The 27,092-nt window shown below is 33.2% G+C and overlaps 1 protein-coding gene across 1 annotated transcript; it reads right to left on the bottom strand.

The window, feature by feature from the left end:
* Positions 1-1,327: 1,327 nt before the first annotated feature.
* LOC137573101 (serine-rich adhesin for platelets) lies at positions 1,328-26,567 on the bottom strand. The gene is given in 9 exon segments (XM_068284965.1): positions 1,328-3,345; positions 3,991-4,180; positions 4,182-5,351; positions 5,702-5,758; positions 6,972-8,254; positions 8,370-9,687; positions 9,756-9,955; positions 23,197-24,041; positions 26,479-26,567. Coding segments are annotated over 8 exon segments (5,586 nt in total). The 5' UTR covers positions 23,846-24,041; positions 26,479-26,567; the 3' UTR covers positions 1,328-2,626.
* Positions 26,568-27,092: the final 525 nt, after the last annotated feature.

Genomic DNA, 27,092 nt, shown 5'->3' on the forward strand with positions numbered 1-27,092 from the left:
AGAAGAAAAAAATTAAAATATATACACACAAATTTACACCGATATATATATATATGTATATATATTTGAAAACCCGACATTTATTTTGGTTTTTATTTTGTAAATTAAGTACGATGAAATATTAGAGTAAGTGTTTACAGTTTTCAGCATTGCATAATATTTTGGAAAAAGTTTTAAACGGAAACGAAACAAAACAAAGAAAAAAAAAAAGAAAAGATAAACAACTTATTCTTCTGTACTTTTGTTTTTTAACTACTTACATCGATATACATAGTTACAATTAGTTTATATATATATATTATAATAAGGTGGAGAACAAAAAACAAAATAAAATCCACATAACAAAGAAATAAAAACTCAAAGTTTAGATTTAGTTGTAAAATTGTTTATATGCTGTTGCTGTAGCGAGGATTATAGGATCCCCACTTAACTTATATCATAAAATAGAGTACACACACGCGATATTTACAGGAATTCCATAGAAACGAATTTGATATTCCATGAAAATTAAATATATGTATATATATTAGTTTGTAAGTGGCAAATTATCAGATGTTTCCATAAATCGAGCAATTTGAAAAGTTGTAACTAGGTTAGTATAACAGATATGCATGAGGGTTGGGGGTTTTGTGGGAGGCGGGGTGTTCGGGCGGGTCTTGTGCATCCATTAAGGTATGCACTCAACTTAGCTTTTGGTTATAGAGGCAGATACATTTCAATGTATCTTTGTATGTACGTATAGTGAACGTTTTGGGCACTACGACAAATATCACATAATGAGATCAATTGGATATATTTTGGGCTGTTTGTTTGTTTTTGTTTTTTGTGAAATGTAAAAAAAATTAACTTTTGTTTTGACTGGTGGGTTAATTATACAATAAATACCGACTATCAATCAATATTTTTCGTATCTCTCTCTTTATCTTTACATATATATATCTGTATTTTCATACTCTGAAGCTAATGCCAATTTCTTTATAGATGGAAATAAAAGTGAATTAGAAATTATGTTAAGTAATTGAAGATTGAAAATTTGAAATAATTTTAAATAATCCAAAAATTATGTAAAGGAAAAAATGTTTTCTTTTTAAAATATGCACAAACAATTAAAATGTAACATTTCCAATCTCATTATTCTAGATATTGGCATTATACTTCACAATCATGATCAAGAATACAATATATATATGACCTGAATTTGAAAGTTGCCTAGAATTAGAATTAAGCACTCGATATTTCAATATTCTTTGATTAACTTAAGTATTCCATATTTCAACATAAAGTATCTTGGCTGATCATTTCAAAAAGAATTTAAGTACAACATTTCTTTGTTTTCTTTGTTTTTGCAAATTTTCAATTTTACATTTTCGTTTTTGTTTTTTCATTGTTTTCTGTTTTGTTTTACAACTTTTCAAATTGCCAAACGATGGAGAACAACGACAAATTGCCCTTTCTGTTTAATTTTTTTATTTACCATTTGCGTGTGTGTGTTTAAGTGTTTTTTTTTTTTTATAATTTGTTTTTTGTTTTGTTTTTATACAATATAGAAGTTTTCCAGTTGGATTTTGTTTTTAATTTAATTTTAGCATTTCATATGCCGTATTTACCATTAAAATATATATTCATATTTTTTTTTTTTTTTTGTTTGCTTGTTTTCGTTTATCATAAGTATATATATATATAAAACTTAAAATGAATTTAACCAAAAAGAAAAAATATATTAATAATAATAAAAATAAAACAAAAACGTTAATAAAAAAATGTTGTGTACTTGTTTTTTGTTTTTGTTGGTATTTGTTTTTGTTGCTGTGGGCCGGAGGGGCGGGGTTGAAACCCATTCGTTTCCTTTCTTCTTTGTTGTTATTTTTGTGTTTGGTTTTCCCATTTGTTGTTTGTTTTGGTTTTTTTTTTTTTTTTCAAGGCGGGTTTTGGGTAGTGTATAAAATAAAGGAGAGACATGGGAATGCTGGGTGGGTTGCGTATTATTTGTTGTATCCTGCTGCTGAGCTAATCAACCATCGACAAGGACATCGAAAAGTTTTACAAACAAATATTTATGGCCGTTTTATAGTTCGATATTCCAATGCTTCGATTTGAATATATGTTTAACAAGAGTTTATTGATTTTCAAAATTTTGGGTAACCAATGAAATGTTTGATAATTTTGATTAATTCTCAAATCGAAAATTTTATCAAATTGTAAATAATTTCTATAATTGTTCGTATTTTGCATTAAGTTTATGACAATTATCAGTGTTTGCTTTGATAGTTAAATCAAATGATTTTTATTTCGAAAAATTGAAATGTTTGCGGAGCCATCTAAAAAGATGCATTTCTTTGGCAAATATTTCGAGTTTTCAGAATTTATCCATCGAATTTGAAGACTTTAAGTTCCGAACATGCAATTTTGATACGATTGTAAAAGAATTTAAATCAAAAATGATCGAATGTGTTGAAAAAATAAACTACATATAAATTAATGAGTTAATCAAAAAATAGATTAATTTTGAATATATCAAATGTTTTTAAACTTTCGATTGTTAGGTTAGCTCGAGCACAACATTGTCAATTGCACACTTCACATTTGTGGTCCTTATGTCCTGGCAACTAGCAACTGCAAATACATCTTAAACAGTAGTTTGTGGCGCTGCCAAATCCTCTGGTTGTTGTTGTTGTGGTTGCTGCTGCTGTTGTTGTTGAAGCTGTTGTGGTTGCTGTTGTTCGACCACTGGCAGACAATCGACCACTTCGCTATGCATGACAATCTCAATGTCGCCCAATTCAGCGGCATCCTCTGCTGCTGCTGCTGCCGCTACTGCTGTATTTGCTACCACCGTCACATCCTCCATACGTGAGAATTTCTGCAGGGTATGCAATGTCTCCTCATTAATTGTATGCTCTGGGGAAATATTCTCTTTGAGCTCTCGCTTTAGACTAGATGGCATATGCACTGTGTTACATTCCTGTGACAACGCCGGCGATGTTGGCATCTCAGCGCTTGTCGACGATAATGATGACGATGAAGTTGTGCCGCCTGGTGCCACCGATGACAATGTATTGCCATCAGTGTTTGAGTTTGCGGCAGCAGCTAAATCGCAACTATTATTGAACGACAGATTCTGGCGAAAGACTTGTTTCCCAAAATCCCGAACATGCCGTGAGGCTGACTCCAGGAATGAGGTGCTTGCCGTATTGGATCCCGTTTCTCCTTGATTTAATGCTGAATTCGTATTGCAACTCCATATGGAGGGTGGTGTGGTTTTACGTGTCGCAGATAATGAAGAATTTTGGTTTTGTCCTTGATTATCAACTCCACAGTTTCCAGACATTGTGTTATTGGTTGTATCTGTCAACAAAATAATTATAAAGGTTTTAGAAATAGTTTTTTTTTTTATTATTTATAGGAAATATTGTCAGTCTATTGTAAAAAATTCTATATTAAAAGTTTTCGTAGAGCGAAATTGTCGTTTCACTCCGATTTGGTATCGAAAATTATTATATAAAACTATTGTGAGATCTATTCCAGTTCCCAAATAATGTATGGAAATTCGAAAACTGATTCTTTAAGCCGGTTTTCATTAAGCTAGATAAACTGAATTTTAACGACTATACTCTTAAATCGAAACAAAAAAATTTATTTAAACTTTATTGTTAATTAAAAACGGCAATTATTGTTGTATCTATTTCTTTCTTCAACTACTACCGGATACTCGTATGATGATATTTTGTAGGCCCTCCTAGAAAATGGCTATAAGCATGTTATTTACAGATTGTAGGACTTTTCAGATCTAAAATAAGACCCTCTAATGAGTCTTGAACTTAAAAAAACCTTTGTCCTTTGAAAAACTTATTGACATTTTGTTCTAATTAGATGATTTCCTAATGAGTAAAATATTCAAAAGTATTATTTCTAAATGAGAATTCAGTTTTGAGTCCTTTAAAGTTGTCTGTTAGCCAAGGCTTTGGATGTCGACTTAAAATAGAAACATACTCTGTGCGTTATTTGTGGCTGTTAATGGTGGAGGTGGTTGCGCTGCTGCTGCTGTTTGGGCCTGACTATTGACCTTTGACTCTGGCGAGGAGCTGCGCTGAAATATTGTGCCCGTATTGAATAGGGTTAGCAATTTGTCCACTGCTGAAGGATTTGCTATCCATGAGGTTTTCCTTGCACGGGCCGGCTGCTGCTGCTCGGGCGTTGCTGATGCTGGTGGAGGGGGGTGGTGGTTGGGCTGCGGCTGGTTCGGGATTAATGGAGAGAGCCACCACAGCAGCTGATTCTTTGGTCAGGGTTATGTCATTGTCACCAAATACTGCCAAAGGACATGGCTTGGAGGCGGTGAAGGAGGGCGAAGATGATGAGGTGAACGATGATGTGGATGAAGAGTCGGTTATGTCGCTGCTGGTAACGGGTGAGGTGGAACTCGAACTGGATGAGTTGGTCGTAGTCGGTGATAGCTTAGCAACACTTGCAGCAGATTCTGACTCCTCCGGGGCATTTGTACTATTAATCGGTTGTGCGTCATCAAGAGGTGGCTCTATAATCACCACACTGCTGGTGGTTGTATTGGTGGCGGTGGTGGTACTGGTCAGAGGTTTAGATGCCTCTATTTCGTTCTGAGACGCTTGAATTGCTTTGCGAGCTGACTTCAGCATTGGTGTGGGTGGCAAATCCAGGGGAGGTGTATGTGGCGTTATGGGAGGCAGTTGTCGACTGCCCACTGGTACCTTGGGATCCTCATAGATGCGAGAGACATGGAAACGCGAACGCGGTGACACTGAGAGTCGCTTGATGGTCTGTGTGGATGAGGAAACAGATGCCATGGCTGGCAGAGAACTTGATGTCGGTAAGGCACCAGCACTGTCTGCTCCTCCAACGGCTCCTGGTGAACTAATGGTGGGTATGGACATGCAACTGCTGGCCGGCGGCAACTGCGCTAGAGTACTACCAGGAACACCCACTTCTGTTACACGCGACACATGAAATCGGCTGCGATTGGGCGAGGATGACGGCGATATCGTGGGCGGACTGGGACCCGGTGAGCGGAGGCGTGAACTTGTCGCTGTTTGTGCCGTCGCTTTACGCTTCACCTCCAGTTGATTGGCGGTGGTTACTGCTGCAGTTGCGGTCACTGTTCCCGTTCTCGCATCAACCAGCGGCCGGCTGTGGCAGGTCAGCGATATCTTCCGCGATCCCAAGTAGTAACCACCGCGACAACGATTGTTCCTCAAGCTGCCCACGTTCGCCGTCGTCTTCTCCGCCAGCTCCTGGGCTTGCATTTTCTCATTACGCGAGCACAGTGAGCGCACAGTGCCGAGTACTCGTGTGTAATCCAAATGGGCATCGCTACCAATCTGCAAAGATGTCAAAAAGAACAGAAGGAAAACACAATTGCTTTATAAATTGGAAACTGATAAACATTTTCTTTTTTTTTTTTTAGTGCTCAATTAAAGGTTAGCTGGTGATTCTGTAACTTTTTCAATAGCTCAAGGCAGCGAAGTGCTTTGTCAGGTTTTAGTTTAGCATTTGTTAGGCAAAGCCAAAGCCAAAGCCGAAGCCAAAGCATAGGCAAAGGCATAGGCGGCGAGCGAGCAATAGGGGAAGAGAGAGAGAGACAGTTAGGAGCGTAGCGAATTATTGAGAATTATGGTAAAGTCTAAATTACGATGAACTGAGTTTATGGAGGAGGAGGATTTCTACTTACGCTCTCCTGGGGCAATGGTGTTGGCGGTATTACATTTACTATCGGCACTATCGGTAACTTTAGAGAACAAAGATGATAGAGAGATAGAGAGACAACAGGAGGCAACAACAACAGTAACAACACGAGAATGGAAATGAAAATGATTTCAAATTAGGTAAATGAAAAGTTTTCAAAAATCAAAATAATATTCAAATAAATATATACTAACTAAAAAAACAATTAACAATTCAATTATACTAACTAAATAAACGATTAACAATTTAAGAACACATAACACAACTAACTATACGTTTTCAATTCGGCTAGATTGCAGGGCCGAAAGCTCAAATAAATGTCAATCTCAATTGATAATGGCAAAGTTTTCGCCATATCATGCATAATTAGATTATAATCAGCCCTGGATTTACAGCAGGGACAAATGCCCATGAAAAGGCTTCAAAATTTCTAGAATTTTTCTATTACTTTTATATAATATTTTCTGTAATTCAATTGTTTTTTATAATTTAGAGCTCTCTATGTTAAAAAAACGTTTTGCCAATACATATGGATCATATTTGTACAGTGTCGGATTAGCTATGTATGTATATAGCAGGATTCGAAATTTTTACGGTCCTCGCACCTTGAGTGGCTCCACTGAACCTTGACTTCATTAAGTTTTATTGTTGTTACTTTCGTGCTCTTCTAATTTTCAATACGACCCCGAAAACTACATATATTGAATTGCTACACGGTCCTGACTCAATCCGGCACTGCTTACTGTAATAATTCTTGTAAACTTTAACAAAATCCTATCCGTCTTTGGTTTTTTGTTATTGATGTTTTAGCTGTATACTTTTTCTTTCCAACGATTTAACTATTATTGCATCTTGTTTCAAATTCAACTGAATATTGCATTTTTCTTAAACAATCATAGTCCTAATAAATGAACAAGGTTTTTTATGAGCTTTGAAAAGTTTTGACCAATTTAAAACAGGTTCTTTTAAACATTAGAGAATTTCGTTCCTTACTGTTTTAAGTTTGCTGCAAACCACTATTTTAAAATGTATTTAAAGTATTTAAGATTTTATGGCTTTCAAAATATCGAAATTACGAAACGGACAAGCAGATTAATTGACCTCGCAAACATTAAAATTAAGCAATTTCTTGAAAACTTTATCCATTGAAGATTGACTTTTAGATAAACTCAACTATAGAACCTGAAAATGTCTAAGATTTGTGTTTAGATTTGAAATTAAATATTATACTGGCATTGATTATAAGTATAACTTACCGTTAGACGTTTGGGCTCATCATTGATGTCGATTTGAGTTAACGTCTTATTCGATTTGAGCACCTCGGCTATAATGTTCAGACTCTCCACCTCCAGTTTATTGTCCCTGATATCGATCCGCTGGAGCTTGCTATTGCCACCGAATGTCAGAATGGAGGATAATATCTCAATGCCCTTGGCACTGAGATGGGCACTTTGAAGACCCAAAGTGGTAAGCGTTTGATTTTTGGTCAGACTATCCTTAATAATCGAGACAAACTCATTGGATAGACAATTTTTGCCTATGTTTAGCAGCTCCAACGAAGTGGTCGTCTCCAGCAATTCGGCTATGTTGGCGGCACAATTTTTGGTTAGGTTATTGTTCCATAGGGTGAGAGCCTTCAGGCCACTAGGCGAACGTTGTGCTGCCTCAAGATTGGCATCGGCCAGTTGGCGGCGGGAGAGCGTATCGTTTTTGGTCAATTTCTCGGCAATGGCACTGTTGGCAATGCCATCAAGTGAAGTATCACTGGACAGGCTGTCTGAGCTCTGGGAACGATTGCGTGTGGACTGATTTAGGTAGGCACAACTGGATTCAGTGCGTCTGAGGCCGATGCCTGCACCTCCCGGCGATGTGGATGGTGGCGGCGGTGTGAGCGTTGGACTCGGACGTGGACTAGGACTGCTCTCATCCTTCTCTTTTATCAGACATTCCTCCGCTATGGTCACTTTGGGGGCCAGGAATGTTGCGTCCTCCTTGGGAGTAGGTGTGGAGGACGGTGTTACTGCTGCCTCCTGGGCCACCAGTAAGCACTCTGTGGACTCTGATGCTATGGTAGCTGTCTCAATGGTCATCTCCTTGGCCATATTGTCATCGAGTCTGGTGCTCTCCAGCAATACCGATAGACGACTAAATTCATCGGGCAAATGCCTGCTTATATCACCTTCGGAAGCACTTTCGAAAGCCGAATCCGTACTGTGTGTGTCTTCGAAATCATCCCCAGCCACATTGGCATTCTTATTTACATCTAAGGGACGCGATGATGCAGCTGGAACTACTCCATTACTGGCCCCACCATTGATGCAATCGCTCTCCTCTGCTGTCACCTCGTAAATGGGTGATGAGTTGGAGCATCCACTGGGACTGGCTTCAGGCGCTGGAATACCAGCTGCATCTATTTGAATTGTATTATTATTGTAATTGTTATTGGCGTTGTTGTTGTTGCTGCTGTTGTTGTGGTTGTTATTCTGTACACAGGTTTCATTGGGTTCAACGGGTTTAGCCTCTGTTGAAGGAGTAATATCTGTGAAATTGTGAAATAGTTAAATTAATCCTACTTGAAAAAGTATTTGAAATCTAATTTGAAATAGATTTTATAGTTCGGTCTTACTAACTACATTAAGTTTAGTTATTATTACCACATAAGTTGCGTTCGATTTGGGAACTTTGCTGTTGCTTTTGTTGATTTGGAGACAGCGTCTCCAAGTTTGGGCTTTCTTCGGCTTGGGAAGCCATCACATCTGCCACAACTATCGTCGGTTCAGTTTCCTCTGGTGGTGGTGCAGTTGATTCTGAACTGGAATTGGAGTTTACTATTGCCCCACTTTCTGTTGATGTTCCTGTTGTTGTTGTTATGGATGTTGATGTTGTGCTTGTTGTTGTTGCTATTGAGAGATCCTTCACTTCAGATGGGAAAATTTCATTGCTAATCTCGCTAATATCCTCGGAGCAGCAAGCAGCCAGAGTATCGGTGGATATGTTTGAATGGGCCTCATCACTGCCACTGCTGTCGCTATTCATTGAGAGCAGTTTGTCCAGCATGGATTGACCACCGCTGGAATTTTGTGTGGAATTTTTAACAGTGCGTACGGTATCCTCGGTATTATCATCATCGGGATCATTGGAATCGGTATCTAAATCAATGAGGACACCCCCGGGAGAATGCGTTGGAGTGGGAATTGTATTAGTAGTCGTAGGCAACAACAATGTCTCCTCCTCCGTCTTGGGACAATTCGGAGGTGTAACAACAACAATTTCGGTGATGGCCTCTTTGATTATCTCAGCTTTTGGAGGACTATCTTGTTCTGGTACTGATGGAATTGGACTCAGTGTGGCGGCATTTAAAGGAGACTCTGTCTCAGGCTCTTTTGTCGGTGAACCACATCCATCATCCACCTCAATGGCTCGGGCTCGCTTCAAAGCACCCAATCGACGTTCCAGTTCTGCTGATTGCAATATTAAAGCCTGCACCAGATATTGGGCCCCCTCATCTCTGATATTATTATTGCTTATATCAATTAGCTCAATGCTATGATTAAATCTCAATGTATCGGCTATATGCTGGGCATCCACACAATCCAAATCGTTGTAACCCATCCACAGTTCTTTGAGCATTTTGTTGTGATACAATCCAGTGCATAATTTTACCAATGGCGTCCCTCTAAGACCACAATGCTCCAGCTTGAGGGTATGCAAATATGATGAACGCAAAGCTCTGCCAAGGTGTTCGGCCCCTTGCATTGTGATGGGATTGCCTTCGGCATTGAGCAATTGCAACTGTTGGCTACGTTCCACCATATAGGCGCATGAGTCCCAACTGCGTTTAGTCATGGCTTCTCTATTATACGATATATCCAACTCATTGGCAGCCTCATAGTATTCAATTATCTGGCATAGCGCACTCAGGCAGCTCTCATCCAAGGGGCATTCAGAGAGATCAATGGCCTTGTATTGCAACTGTAAAGAAACATACAAGTTTAGGATTAGACAATCAATTATAATGCAAGTGCATTTTTTTTTCTTACCGTCTTAAACAACTCCTCGATGGCCTCACAGTCATTGGGCGTGAGCTGAACTCCTTTAAGCGATAACAGATTTTGTCGCGTTTGGTGCAAATCCAGAAACTTTAGGTTCTCCATTACGTTCTTCAAGGGCTCCGTATGATGCTTTCGGCAGGACTTTACATATTGATCCTCAATCTCTTTTATACTTTTCGCTTGGCAGACTGCAAATAAACATAAAATGAAATTCGATTACGTTTAGAAATATGAAATAGCGCATCGTATTTTGCATCTCATTCCTAGGTAAGATTGCATTTAATTCGTTTAAACTATTGCTCATAGCTTAAACATTTAATATAAAATTAAAATTATCTGAAAGAGTCACTGAAAAATGGAAACAATATTCAAACTATACAGGAACTATTATAAGTTTTTGGTCAACTAGAAAACAACAATTCGAAATGAGTCTACATTTAGGTTTCTTGTTTTGTTTAAGTAGTGACTTTAAATTTCTATAAGACTATTTTACTCAATTCACAGTCTATATATAGAAATCTTAAAGCTGTTTCAATTCCTAAGACAAATTGATTGTTTCTGCTGTACTTCTATTATCAATTTAATTACTTATATTTCTGTCTTGATATACACATTATACATATGTCTAATTATATCCGTATCAAATATTTATCGATCGCCAATTTCAATCAACAAAAATGGTACAAAAAAAAAAAAAAGCGAAACATGAAATTGTTGAGTCAATAAACCTTCTTCTCCCCCAGCAAGCAATGAAATGTCGCCCATATCAAAAGGCAAGCCCACTAAACATTTGTTCAGTCTACAAATATATAGTATATAGAGATGTCTACTATAAACTATGCTCAAATATGGTAAAGTGGCTCGTGCGACACAACCGCTCCCCCGCTCCCTTGGCTCCTCGCTGACATTATCAAGCATCATATCTAGAGACCTCCGCGAAATCAACGTCATCATCATTATTATCATCACATCACCATCATCATCATCATTATGATGATTGTCGGCATCATCTCTCAGACACAGTACTTAGTGAGAAGACATAGACAAATTGTTGTGCGGCAATTCTTTTGACTGGCCGGAGATGACAAATCGTGAACTTGTAATTTGCAAACTCATTTTCTCATCTATATTTAGATAACAATTTTCTATTTCTTTTCTCTTTAATTTTTGCTAGATATTGAATATGAAAAAAAGAAACCGAAATTATAATATAAAATTATCATATTTATGGTAGGTGATATTTATTTTAGGCAAAAGTCCAGAAAATCAAAATGAAATTTCTATATAAAAATATAATTGTATATACAAACAATCGTTGTAATTGCTAGTATTATAATATAGGCAATCAAATCTTAGAAATGGTCGCTAAAAACCTGCAATAAAAGGTTTTGCGTTTCTTTAATGAATTGAAGACTTTGGACAATTTAATTGAATGAAATTATATGAAAATAAAATAAAATATACATGGGAAGGGAATAGTTTAAACGTTTATTTGACAAAGTCTGATTCATATACTGCTTAGTATTCTCTTCTTACTTCTAGAGTGAGTAATTTAAATTTATATGGGAAAAAAAGGAGACATCTAACAATATTTCAATTCATAACACAAAAGGGAATACTTTTCCAATAGTTTACTGTTTCCTTATATGAGATCCAGATGTTCAGATCGGCTCTGTTTTAGGTGGTGTCCTAATCTAATCTCTTTTTTTCGATAGCATCTAAATCCAAATATCCATGGCTTAACCGAGGATGACCATTTGGGCCAGAGACCCAACTCCAGCTTTTACTTTTCCACTGACTATTTCCTATAAAATATTAAATTTTTTTCCCAATTCCAGTTTATAAAAATCAGTCAGCTGACAATCTTCATCTCTGTCCACTGATTTTTCCTGTAACTTTACATTTTATTTTTGATATCAGGGCGATTTCGTGTTAGTGCACATTGTCTACAAAATCTGGAGATATCCAGGAACTTCTCTGCGATTCTACTAAACCTTCAAAAGACTGAGAAATTTATAAGGCTATATTTCAATGAAAATAATAATGATATTTTAGTAAATTGTTTGTAATAATGTAACAAATCATACTTTAAAATAGTGGTCGGATAATAGATTCTGCATCAAAAGGCCAATTATTTATTAGAAACTATACTCTTATCAAGCCTTAGTTTGTGATAAACTGTAAAATGATGTAAAATATCTTTACTTAACCCCAATTTATATATGTATATCTAAAAGAATATAGAAGCTAAAAATAAGAGTTAATTAATTGACTAACTGGAAAAAGATGTCTCAAAGGTCCTAACTGACTGTCTTTTATTTCAAGAATATCTAGTAAAATCACATCGAGAAGTCTTCCTGAGAATACAAACAACAAAAAGGTCGCCAAAGTATGAAATTACTCCCGACACCCAATAAGTTTTTCAGTTTCATTTCAAACCAGTTCGGCTAATAGAAACTTGAGACCAATTAAACAGTTTACACGAGTATGATTTTAATGACTTATAGGAATTGCATAAAGTTTCTGTAGAAACAACCGTCTAACAGGTCCGGCCCTCCCGATTACAATAAAAATATTTCTATCTTAAAGATATACTCTATAAAAAAATTCTATTATTCTAAGAATAAAATTATATAGCTAAGCATATGTCTACATTCATACATACTTGTGCTTTTTTTCAAGGCATATCAAATTGAATTGCATTCAATTCAATTCAATTTAATTCGAAAATGTGCCAAATGCCAAGTGCAGCAACATAACTGTATACATATGTATATATACTACGTATACATATATCTTTATATTGTACCTGCATATAGAAATAGTTCTAACCAAATTCTACCCATAGTTCTTATGAAAAACGTAAACAAATTAATCTATCATTGCATTACCATGGTTTTTTATTTGCGAGGGGGGAAAAGTGGCAATTAAACGATCCATTTTAAAATCTGCCACACACAAAAGAAGAGAAATAGAAATTGTCAAGCCTTATTCTCGTTTGGCAAACAGTCAAAAAAAGTTTTCGTTTTTGGTTTGGTTTGGGTTTTGCTTTTTGTTTTGTCAAAGATCTTTTCTTTTCATTTTATAGTTGTGGCGAGGATGAGAATCAACATCTGGTTCCATATGAATCATTTTGTGTGAATTATTATGAATTTTTCTCTTTCTGCCATGGCAGACATTGCGACGACCCGGTTTTGAGACAATTTTTCCTAACCGCTTTTTTTTTCTCTTTTTGTTCTTCCAATTTGTTTGCTTAATTATATAAATAAATTGAGCTGATAAAAATTATTTAGCATTTGACAGTCTCAAGTATTTTGTGCGGTAGATAGCAAGCCGGCAAAAAAAAGGGGGAAATAAGTCGTAATAAATTTTATTTTATCTGGATCTTTTGTGTTTTTCTCTTCCCCATTTGTTTTTAAATTTCTGCTTATACGGCAAAAACATACGGAAATAGAGAAATACGTTGAAAGATTAGGAGCGAATTAAAAAGAGAGAAAAAACAGCAATGAATACAACAACAAAAATTAAGAATTAAACAATTTGAGTATCGTAAACAACTTTTGAATGTAAATAAACTACGTATGGAAATCCAAAAACAAAACAAAAAAAACATCACAATTTTATTTGTTTAAACAATAAACAGAAAAAACGAAACTTAACCACAAACTGCTATGGATTATGCTTGAATGGGTTAAATTATTTCATTCATGAGCAATTGCGATTAAGAGCTGGGATTTCTTATGAATCTTAATGTATGTATTTACATTAAATTCCTTAAATCTCTTTTCTCGCGGAGGGGGAGAGCGAACGAGGAGCGAACATCTCTATACTTTGAGCCTTGAGTCTATATGCCTAATCATTCGAAAGATCTTGCCAACATATTTCGAAGATCTTTGTCTATTGCTCTATAGAACTCAAAAGAGACCAATAAAAATTAACAAACAATTTAGAAACTTAAAAGAAGAATGAGATATTTTGTTTATATGTCTGTTTAAGTTAAGAAGAGATTAACTTACTCTATTAGTTAAAACTGTCAACTATTATTTTAAGTTTTCTTCAATTAGAGGTAAACACCTTTGGGAGCAACAAAAAGCTTCGAGTTGGCCTCTTTTTACAGAAATTTTGTGGAAATGTTTTCATTTTTTTAAAGAAAAAACCGTTGGACTGAAAAAACTCGTCTATGACAAGTGTTCTGTTATTGGAGGCGTTCGCAAGGAAAGTTTTCACTGTATTTGATTTCATAAGCAAAGGGTGATAATGTTTACTTTGATCAGCTGGGCTGAAAACAATTATGCATTTAAATTCGAAGAAAATTATGATTTAGTAAACAGTTTCAGTTGCTCAGATTCTGCCAAAGTAAACATTTAACAAAAAGCGTCATAAACAAGTGACAAAGAGTCAATTTCGATAACACAAATAATTACATCTTTCCTGGGGAACATATCCATGTTTTATTTGATATAGCCAAAGGCAAATGGGAACCCATTTTCCGTCAAAGCCGTTCGTATTTTTCGGGTTAATGAACAAATAACCCCTAAATAATTAGTTAAACTTAAAAAAGGTAATGGCTGTTTAATACAGTTCTCCAAAGATGTATTTCCGGCTCCATCCAGAGCTATGTGGAACTAAATCATCTTACAGATAGTTTTTCAAAGTATTAGTTGAAGTTTTAATTTTAAACCAACAAATTATTTTTGATCAATAATCTGAGTCATTTTGAAGAAAATAAAACATAACTGCATAAGCTCCTCCCAAATTCATTTTCCATTTCCAAAAAATCACGTCTATAAAACTATATCAATATCCAAATTATTCTCTAATCTTTTGCTTTAAACATTTTGTAGTTAATATTTGTGCATTGTATAAGAAAAGGTCTACAAACTGTAGAAGCATTCAAATAGTTTTTCTCTTCTCTGTTTTCATTCAAAGGAAAATGTTGTTCAATAGGTGGCGGAGACTTGCGCTAGAACAACTTCGATTCAAAACAAATAAATAAAAACAAATATTTTTTAATTCTTTGAATTCATAGTTTGTTTCTATGCCTAAATTGTTCTTTCTTTTCTGGCAATGGTAATTTCTATTTTTATAGTTTATTTATTTGACGAAAACAACTTTGATCCACCTGAGAATTTCTATGTAAATAAATACATATGTACATATGTATGTATTTACCCAAAATTAAAGAATTTTGTCATCGTTGTCTATTTATTTACCTGGCTGGCATTAGGAAAATGAAGAATTGCCTGACAAGTTGAATGCTGATAATAACAATTCAAAATGTCTATTTTTAATGAAACGTATTTCTACTTTTGAGGTTAACATTTCATACTAAGAAATGTGTAAATGTATTTTTCGCGATGCGATAAATTAGCAAAATGATATCTTAGATACATTTTGTATAGTCTATATATATGTAGGCACATATATTTTGTCGTATCTATGGTCATGATTATCGATCTATACAAATAAAAGAATAAGATGGAAATGCGAAACTATGTATGTATATGAAATCGCGTGCCGTCTGACATCTATTAAATGCCTTTTCAATTTTTTATTATTCTATTGATTTTTGTGACTTTTTGCCGCCCGCTGCTGACGTCGTCGTCATCGTCATCGTCGTCATCGACTCACGCAAACACAAAAGGCAACATAGACAGACAGAAAGAAAGAAATAAGAGAAAAAACAGCAACAACAACAAAAAAAATTGTTCAATTAAATTGTTGTTAATTTACTGCTAAACATTTACAATGTCGGAAACTTGTTCTCGCCATGGCTTTTATTTTTACTCTCCCTCTCTTTTTGATATATATTTTTTTTGTTTATTTTGAGTTGGCAACAACCGCAAAAGTGTTAAGACAAAAGTGAGATCGATAGGATACATGTACTTATGTATGTGTATAGGTAGATAATATACACATATGTATGTGAAACACAATCGAAAATATTGGAATTAACCTGTTAATTTATTTAGTGAAAAGAACCAATTAAGAAAAACCCGTTAAAATGCATTAGATGTTTCCATTTTAGAATCTTCGATAATATATGTATATATAAATCTACTAAATGAAGTTGCGGTTAAGAGTTATCTTTAATTAAAGGGCATATACAATAGTTAAAAAACAAATTTATATTCTTCTTAAATACTTTTAAAAATTAGTTTTTAAAAACGATTATCGCAAAAACATTTAAAGGGGAAAACACTTTTCAAAAAGCTAAAAAAAAACTTAAATTTTAAAAGAGATTGCCCTTTTAGGAATGTCAGCTGTTTATTATAAGTGAACTGAAAAGCAAAGTGCAAAAATACAATAAAATTCCCTTTTTTAATTTAATTTTTAATTTGAATTTTGACATACAAGTTGCACGATCAAGGGAAAACAGAGAAGGAGGGACAGGAAACAGGTTCAAGCGAATATTGAAAAAATATTTTTAATTAATCTCGATAAAATGGATTTGCCAAAATTGAGTGTTTGGAAGGACTATTATTTTTATAATGTTTTGAAATACACATTCCAAAATTTAAAAAAGAATACAATATTTTGGAACAAAAACTATGGTTATGTTTGAAACAAAAATCAGTTGTTAATAAAATTTTGATTACTTGGAAATTATGCACGAAAGAATAACGAAGAATAATCAAAGTTTTTAATTACGTTTAAAACTAAGAAGGGACTCTTTATATTGTTTAAAAAGAAAGTCGCTCTATTTTACAATTCATTTATTTTAAGAATAAGAATATAAATCACTTTGATTAAATGTTTGTTCTGTCTATTATTATATAATAATTGCTATGGCCTACTCAATACAATTTTGCTTACAATTTAGCAAATTTAGATATCAGAATAATTATATTAATAAATAAATTTATGTTGTTTTATAATTTTCTTTCCTTTAGATTGTTTGCATTGATAACTAAATGAAATTAGAAAATTAAAAACGTCATTTATTGTATAATGCTTATTAACTGAAAGGTGACAAATGAGTTGTCATTATCCCACACTGCTCGTTCATCATTAACATTGTAGGAGATTCAAGAAACGATATATTCATAAGATTAACTGCTACTTAAATGTTCAGAAAGTAGACAAATTTTATATTAAAAATTCAAGCGATTAGTGAAAACAAATACACATCGATTGAACATGCGATACATTATAAAAAACTGTTTCCGCAACAACTGACTGACATTTTCAAGCCAAGTGCAAACATTGTTGAATTGAGCTTACTCATATTTACTTAACTTTGTCTTTTGGATTTTTTTTTTTTTTTTTTTTTTTTGCTTAGCCTTGCTAGAATTGCATAAATTAATTACATTTAAAAAGAAAACAAAATACAAAATGACAACAACAACAAAAACATTAATTGTGCTCGTGATATTTTTTGCACTGAGTTTTGTAAGGGAAAGTCTAGAGATATAAAAGATGGGAAAAACTGGTTTAAATTGGTTTAAAGCAATTTCGTTGATTTTGAAAGCCCCTTTAAAAATTTAATCAATCAAAAGGTAAATTGGCTTACGAAAATGTTTATAAATAAAATTCAATATTAAAAAAAAAAAACTTCTTTGTTTTTTTAAAGTTTTGTACCTGTTTTCGAATCTGATTTGAAACCACTTTTCGCTCTCGATTCTGAGCCAAATTATTCGGACTTAAATCGTTGCCTTTAGTCAATGAAATAAGAGTAATTACTATTTTTTGCAAAATAAATATTAGTTACAAATAAATAATTTCCATCCTGTCATTAATTTTTTCTGTTTTCTGCAAACAAACTGAAAATTGTATTTAAAATTTAAATGAAAACTACCTATTCAATTGTGCGAAATGCTTTTTCAATATTTAAAAGTTGCCAAAAGGGCGAAGAAACAAATTTTATTCGTTAGGTTTAAAAAAATAAACAAATTAGTTCAAACCCTTTGAATTTCATTATTCATTTTTGTAGATTTTGCTGCGTGAAATTTTTGTCTATTAAAGTTGTATAACGGTTTGGAGGACCTTCTTATAAATAAAATAAATAAATTCTCAAATATGTAAAGTGAGATTCACGTGATTTATTTATATAAAATACAAACATTAATCCCAAGGACAAAATTTCACTAATTTTTTTTTAGGATCAAGCAGTTTAGATGTGGAAAATCAAAAGAGGATATATAGCATGTATGTATATAGTTCACCCCAATGTACATATATGTGTGTCATCTAAACAATATTATGTTGGTTTTGTGTTTTTATAGTTTCACAGCTGGAAATTAGAACCCATCAATGGAATAGATTTCAATCTGATTTGCGTAAATTTACGTATTAATTGTATTTCTATGCTGTTAATTGAATTTTAAATACCAACATTGTTGAATTGAATAAACAAATTTGTCGCAACGAAAATGTTGGTTTTACTGCTCTAGCTATCTATCTCCCTCTCTCTCTCAAATGCCTCTTTATACTCTTCTCAAAGGCCTTTTGTTTGTTTTTTGAGTGACAACAACAATGACATCACACCTACACAAATGGTAAAAAAATAAATATATATTATATATTTATATAATATATGTAGGTATGTATACATATGTATATTTAAATACATATGCATAAGTATATAGAAAACAAAGTATAAACAAAGGCAAGAACAGACTTCAAGCAAACAAATAAATATATCACAGAAACAAAATTTACATACACAAACACACAGGAGCGTATCAGGTTATGCAAGGGTAGTTGAAAGGTTCTAACCATAGTTAATCTTATCTTTCTTTTAACGGAATTCACATTTTCTAAAGAACATATTGCATTAATTGTTTAGAATCTCTATAAGTTTCTACTTATACTTATTTGTGTAAAATTCTGAGAAATTTCGAGGTTAACTTTTGAAAAGTAACTCAAACATCATCTAAAATAAGAATACCTAAAAGACGGCTTAGACTATATATTTTCTAAAGTCTAGTCTATTCATAAATGATCTTTTATTTTGATGAAAATTTTGACTTTTCTTTTAAACAATATGATATATGTATGTACATATGTATATAACTTGGTCAATCTAAAAAGCTAAAATAAAACAATCACCGCTTTTATAAAGTTGGTTGTTTACACATTCGATGTCTTGTCGGCCAATATCTCGGCGAATATTTATTCAATATGCTTTCAGAATATATTACAATTGCTTTTTTTCCAACCTTCCGGGTGCATAAGTATGAAACTTTTGAAATAACCGACTGAAATATCCGAATTTTCCTTTAAGAACTTCCATTATTACTTGACTTTATAAGAGTATTACGAATCTTTGAAAATATTTTAATACATACATATGTATGTACATATATCTATTGAACATTCCCTTTATTCCACCCACCATAGAATCCGCTACTGTCTACATACATATGTATATGCACATACCTACGTAAATATGGAGACAAACGTAATCGTTTGTACAAACTTATAGCCGAAGAGCAAAAGCCGGCGAATGAAACTTGTGTTGAGTGAGCGAAAGCAAAGCAAACTTGAAAAAAAAAACAAAATTAATATATACTATACACATAAATGTATATGTACATCGTAAGTACATATATACCAAACTGAACTGAGCAGTATCTTATCAGTGATTTGTTGTTATCGCTGACGCGAAAAAATACACGAACAGCAAATAAAAATCAGCACATTCATAGGTGGTACAAAATATTATTGTAAAAAAAAGAATCCAAAAAGGCGAAATGTATACGAAACGAAATTAAAGAAGTCACAAGAAAATAACGACTTCAAAATAACAAAATTCCTTCATACTACTCCCTTTTATTTACTTTAATTCATTCATATTCACCTTTGTCTGGTTTTGCAAATTGTTTTTCTGCTTGCATGGTGAAAACCAATTATTCAATAAGAGATTATTTGCCATAGTTTTCAAAATTCTGTGTCGTTGTCAATGCAAATGTTGATATATGGAACTAATAACGCCGTAGCCGTAATTATCACTCAAAGAACAGGTGATTGCAACGCAATTGCTAAAAGAATGTCTCAATGTTCAATTTAGTGAGGAAGCACTGGAATTTTTATAATTTTCTCTGCTGTTTTTTTATTTTATTTATCAGCTGAGAAAATTACGCAGCTACACAGCTACTTTTATCTTAATATAAACGTATAATTTTTGAACAATTTTCCAATTTCATCAAAGAACTTTTTTGTATCGAGAATAAAATTGACAAAATAGTTAAAAGTATGTACATACATATGTATATATATGCAAACCATTTGATTTTGTCAGCATTTGACATGGTTAGTAGGAGGGATATGCCCATTCGCCTAGTCGAGCTGACCAAAATTAGTATATCCTTTTTGCAAGGGTATAAAAATTAATCTAAATACAATTTGTGTGGGTTCTAAACATAGGGAATTTTTATAAATTTTTAATCATCGGTTTAAAAACTGTTTTGAATATAAGAATTATTATAAAAATCGGGTAGAAATTTATATTTTGACCTTGACTAAAACGAAAGTCCGATTTAAACCAAAACTCAATGTACTCTGAATATTGAAAGTATTGTAAGTATTGAATAAAGCCAAAAGTTTGAAGTATCAGCACTAACAAAACGAAAGCAAAATTAAGTATTTGTCTTATTACTTTTAAAATATCCTACAAAAATTTAAATTGCGTTATTCTTATTGTTTTGTAATCTTCATTTAAGACATTGTGAGTTGTGAAAGTAGAGAAAACTACTTTAACTCTTTCTTCAAATAAACCATTCTCTTTGCCATATTTGATGATTACTAAGTTTGTTTACTATTGAATTAACTACAATTTAAACCAAATAACTATTAAACTTAATTAAACAGTCTAGAATACAGTTATCCTAAGATCAATTCAGTCCTTTTGACCAAAAATTTTAACCAAAGGTTATTTATTATTATTTTTAATTTTAATAAAATTTTAAAAAAATATCGACTAAAAGATGCTAACTCCAAAATCTTTGTACTGATACACTTGGTTAAGTTTTCACATGGTTTGTTGGTTTAAACTTTAAGGCGTAGCTTGGACTTTATCAATTGTAATCTGGTTTTAATGTGCATGTAAGGGCTTAAAAAATACTTTGATGGTGCCATTTTTTCTGATGATTGATTCTACGCATTGTTTTCTTACTCTCGCACTCTCTTTATGTCTCATTCTTTTGTCTAGATTCTAGAATGTAATTTTACATTGGATTTCGCTTGCTTAGCAACAATAACAAATCAAAATCTAAGCATTATTGCGGTTCTGTTTAACATTTTTAAATTTCTCTTTTTTCATTCAGTGGCAAAATAAATATTTTGCGCACTTCATCGACTTGGCAGAAGTAGCCGCTGCCCCCGCCACCAGCCATACACATCCTCCCATTCCACCCAATCCCACTCTATGTAAATATTTGCCTTTTATTTTTGGTTTAGTTTTCTTATGTGTTTCTTATTTTACATTTCTTGCCTATTCTTGCTTTCTTACTCTGCTCGCATCTTTCAATTAGTCCCTTTCGCACATGGGCGGCATTATTATTGCATTGCAATTTTCAATTTTGCAATCAAATTAATCGGTTTAATTGAAATAAATCACAGGAAGTGCAAAAAAGCGACAAGTGTTAACGATGTTGTCCTCTCATCCGTCGGCTCTGTCTGCTGAATTTGTCTTCCGTGTTTGCACAGACACACACAACCAACACACACACAGAGCAAAGGAGAAGTGAACGAGAGACAGATAATGCGTTTACTGAATACGAAAATTCTCTATACTGAGAATATCCGGTGTTGTTAATAAAATACAAAAAAAAAAAAAAAACAAATGGTCTTCATATCGATCGAAAACTGTGTCTCAAAAAACACTTGAGTGTAAACTGAACTTCATTACACCAAAATTTTGATTTGTAATATATTCAATTTGAATTGAAAAAACGTTACTTTTGGTAACTTTTGTTTAAAGTCCCTCGCGAAAAACATTGATAATTTTAAAATTGTATCGTTAATTTACTAAAATTTATCTGAATTTGACAACATTTTTGAAGCTTTTGTTTACCAAGTGGCTCTTATTCACTACACATATTATAATAAAAGGCTTCCCAATTGTTTCGAGTCAGTATAGATATAGACAACTATTATTTTTGAAAACTGCATCATTAGGCAGGAAAAAAATTGTATGCGCTATTCGTGTTTTTTCAATCGAGATTGGAATGTTATCTTTCAATAACTAGAGCGGACAGCCACAGGACATGTTGCACAAAATATTTGACATTTTTTTTGCCTTTTGACGAGAGACGAGACGTGTTCAAATAGCCATGTCCGTCCGTCCGTCCGGATCAACGCAAATTCCTCCTCCAGTTTAATATAGCTATTAATGACTGATTTGATCAAGATCGAGTGACTGCATCATATAGTTCCCATAGGAACAATCCGTGGTAAACAGTGACTTTGATCGATAACTTCGTTATTTGTTACGCTAAGATTGTGCGCCGTTCTTTTGCAAACATTAGACTTTTTAGATAACACATTTTCTACTTTGGGGGCTCTAGGTAAGGAAAGAGTAACAAAAAAAACTTGCAAGGGTATACAATCTTTGACACGGTCAAAGTTAGTTCTGGCCGTTTATTACATTTTGAAAAGTTGGTCAATTGCAGTCTGCTTTGACTTTTCCTGCTTACGCTTGATTTGTGAGTTTTAAAAGCGACTGCTTAAAAGTTATTCTTTATGGTATATAAAACCAAGTCTCGTTAATCCTCTTATTCGTCCTACTTGTTGCAATGGCCGGTCGCATGTTTTTATTGAGTTAAATTTCTGTTCATTATTCTCTTCATTAGAATGTTTTCTTTTGTAGGTAAATATCCATCCACGTTTAAAAATTCTTCAAGATTTTCTGTTTTATATTTAGAAATTAAACTCAAGTTTGAAAATGTCGATAATGTCGATTCTGTCTATGGTTTTTACTTTGAATTTGCTTCACGATATTCAAATAAGACATAAAGCATTTTTAATAGAAAACATTTAGGACAAGAAAACAGACTTTAAATTCCTAAATCCACTAAATAGTTACTTAAATGATGAGAAAAAGTCGTCTTCCCGCTTGGCCCTGGCAGTATCCTTATACGGGAAAGGATTTAGTGAAAGCTGTATACGACTGAAGGGTTTCACTGTATATAAAGTGAGATTTATTTCGAAAACAAATATGCCTATTGAGTTCTTTGTCACTTTTGAATTGAAAACATCGTTCAAATGGCATTTGGAAGCAAATCAAATTGATAAAAACAAAAATTGGGAATGAATGCTACACTATTCATTCATTTCGATTCCAATCTATCGATGATCAATTGTATTGTTTATGAAATCTATAAGGATTTAAATACATACATACATACATGTTTTGATATATTATGTCAATAATAGCTTGCCCAAAATTACTGTTTAATAGTGAATATTTTGTTTTGTAATTACTTACTTTGTTTCCATGGATTGGCTGGCTCTAGATAACCGGTAACCAATTCATTTTCCGGAAATGACACACGACGAGGTATGGAAGCTGTTAGCGAGCTATCTGAAGATTTCCGTTGCATAAGACTCGATGATGATGAAACGATGATGCCTTTCATGGGATAAGCTAATGCAACGGCTGGAACTGCCTGTCTGGTTGATCCTGGATCGGATGGACATATTGTCGACATCATGGTTGAATTTGGATTTGAGGCAAGTGAATCGGTACGCCATACGGCCGTTTGTTTGGCATCGTGATAGCTCTTAATTTTCTGTCTTTGCTGTGCGCGCATCTGAATGGCGAATGAGGAGGTTGAATTTTCAGCGGCGGCGGCTGCGGACGATGATGGTGATGAACATGATGTTGCTGTTAGTGGTGGTGGTGGTGGTGGTGGTGTTGGTGAAACGGGAACATCAGCTGTTGTTGTTGCTGCTTCTTCGACAACAGCTGACAGTTCAGGAACAATGGCAACAACTGTTTCGTTTGTTTCCGCTGTTGTTGTTGCAAAGTGCGTTGCAACGTTATTTGTGGCATTTGTTGCTGTTGCTGCATTTGTTGGCTCTGTTCCATAGGCCGTTGCTGTTGTTGTTGTTGCCACTTGATTGTTGTGCAACATTGTTGCTAAGCGTTTTGTTGCTTGCTGTTGCTAGAGTTGTTTTTGTTTATTCCTAGTTTAGCTTTTTGACTTTATTTCTTATTAAAATTTTTATCATTTATAAGTTTTGTTTTTTTTTGTTTTGTTTTTGTGCTTCTCCGTTTACATTTTCGTTGGTTTTTGATAGAAATTATTTACGGGTTTTTTTTGTCTACCACTGCAAAAAGTAAAAAAATAAATAACAAAAAAAAAAAAAACAGAAACAAAGCAGAACACAAAATGTTTAAACAATTTTCAAGTATGTATGTATGTGAGTACTCTTCATTTGGTATTCTCTACACACGCACACTCATACACACACAGTCGAGCACACTTGGCTGCTTTGTTCGAAACTGTCAAATGTCTCTCGATTCCTCTTCTTCCTCCTCCACCTACTACTTAATCACCACCTTCTTCGCTCAAGCGTTCCATAATCGAAAAGAACTTTACAAAAATCATACTAAACAAAAATTTTCCGCTCAACAAAATTTCCACCATTCGACAATTGCACAGTGTCAGGAAAGTTATGCAAAATATTGGTTCAAAAATCAAAGTTTAAATTTTTTTTTTTTCTTGTTTACATATTGTGATATCATTTAATTTATTTAATTTATTAAACTGGCCTAAGATTTATTTTAAATATGTTGTGGTTAAACCTTAATTTCACTAATTAATCTTTTAGCAGGTTTATAAAATTACTTTCTTTACATTAGGAAAACTAGTTTAAGTTTTAACTTTTTAAATACGGTTTTTTTTTTTTAAATTGACTAATTTTATTTTAAACATTTTTTCTAATAATCATTATTTACGATCCTTAAAAATTACACCTGTTTATTGGATTTTTAAAGCACTGTGTCATGTAAAGTGTAAGAAAGAGAGTCAGAGCGAAAGAGAGAGAGAGAAACTGAGAGGGAGAGAAGTTCGATTGCGCTCATAGCGAATATATAGAGAAAAGAGAATGGCGCAAAAAACATTACCTAATTGTTGTTATTGTTTTTTTCTTTTCCTTCATGCTTTTGTTTGCCTTTGCATTTACTTTGCCACATGTTTTTCCTTTTGACTTTTCTTTGCATTTGCTCTTTTGGGTTTTCCTATTTTTTGAATTCCACACAAATTTGTTTCTGCAGTTGTTTTTGTTGTTGTTATCGGTTTTTGTATTTTTGTTTACAGATTGCCTTTCTCTCACGCTTCTGTTTTGTGTATTGTCATGTATGAGTATGCATGAATGCATGTGTGTGTGTGTGTGTGTGTGCGCGCTGGTGTGCGTCTAACACGCGCCCTGTTGCATGCAAAATTCAAATTAAAACTCAAATTGCAATTGGTAATTATAGAGAAGCAAGCAACTAAAATTTGATTGGCAGCCAAAAAGGGACAAACGAAACGAAAATAAAATTGCACACGTTCGTTTCATTTCAAATTTAAATATATTGAAAATTACGTCACACTTTCCCTGTGTGTGTATAAACAAAGGATTACAAGTTATCGAATACACTAGACAAAGATTTAATAGAGTATATTTTTTATATGTACATATGTATGTACATATGTATGTATTCTTATTGCTGATCAATGTCAACAGAAAAATCTTGCCACGTGTACAATAATTTTTAATACGAACGATTTCGACTATCTTTTTCAATAGGAATTATCTAACAAATTAAAAAATACCATAGATGGAGAATATGAGATATATATACATACATATCCATACATACATAAATCTATCGTATTTTAGCCAAATGGAATATAAATATCAAGTAATCCTTAATTTGTAGCAAAAGCAATTGGAATATATTTCTAATTATGTGTATAACTTCTTTGTTTTGTGTAGTTATTCTGTTTAACCATAAATAATAACAATTGTGAGGTAACAAAGCCTTTGGGTTTCAGTTATTATTCATGTGTTTATGTTTTTTGGTCATTTTTTTGTCAAATGTTGGTTAAAATTTTTAATTTTATTTTTTAAATTTGTTATCGTTATCGCAAGTATCGATAGGTTGCTGATTATGCTCTCACTGTTTTTTATTTTGCGCCTCTCGCTCACTCTCACTCTCCCTGTTGTTTTTGGTTTTACATGCACAACAACAATCAAAACAATAAAATGATATCTTCGATTTTGCTCAACTTTTTTGTGTATATATACGCACACACTCAACATGATAATAAACTAAATGGCTTTGAATTAAAACAAAAACGTGTTAAAGGATATGTCATTTTTTTTTTGCGTATTTGTTATCTCTTTTTTATTTAACTTTATCTCAAACCTCACACTCTCTCTCTCCCGCTCTGTTTTTCTCTCTCCCTCTCCTTCTGGTAATATGATGTCAGACTAATTGTAAAAAAAAACTTGAAACACATCCAAATTGCAATTGGAACCATATAAAAAGTTTGTGCAAAGGAATAAATTTTACGAAGAATTAAAAAAAAAAAATGTTGACAACTTTTTGAATGTGAGAATACACATACAGAAGCAAAACTTCAATTTTCAAGGTCACAATTCTAACACAGAACTTGCACTTTTCGTTGGCCACATTTATTTATTAGCATCAATAATGTGCACTTTTGTTTTATTTATTTTTCCTTGCGTTTATTTTTTGTCAGAACAATTTTCTTACTTCACATTTAGATTTGTTTCGAGCAATAATTTAAAAAATTATAATTCGCGGACCGCGAAACAACCTCACTTCGCAAAACAGAAAAAAAACTAGAGCTGGAAAAAACATCGATGGTACTATCGATACATCGAGGGTACTATCGATATATCAATAGTTTAGTATTTTTATAAAACATCGATGCTTGGCCAGCACTATCGATGTTTTTGAAAAATATCAGTTTTAGAATGAATGATTTGTTATTTACTAAATTTTAGCTTATAATTAAAATATAACCCCAAATCTTGCTTAGACGAATCTTTTTTATTTTGTATCGCTGTTGTTGCTATATCTCTTTATTCCATTGACATTCGCGAAATAAATGAATGATTTTAAAAATACCGCGCAAACATCGAAACATCGATGGTCCCAAACATCTAATAGCAGATTTTATGTCATTTAAATTAATGTATAAAGTTTCAATTTCTTTTGTTTACTTCATAAATATGAAATTTTGTTAAAAATATATTTATTTTTTATAATATATCTTGATATCATTATTTTCAACCACTTGCCCCGCTTTAATATCTCAATGGAAGCCAATTTTATATAAATACCATGACCATTAAGATACTTGA

The sequence above is a fragment of the Drosophila tropicalis genome, unplaced genomic scaffold (genome assembly GCF_018151085.1).
Source record: "Drosophila tropicalis isolate 14030-0801.00 unplaced genomic scaffold, ASM1815108v1 contig_393, whole genome shotgun sequence".
Lineage (NCBI taxonomy): Eukaryota > Metazoa > Arthropoda > Insecta > Diptera > Drosophilidae > Drosophila > Drosophila tropicalis.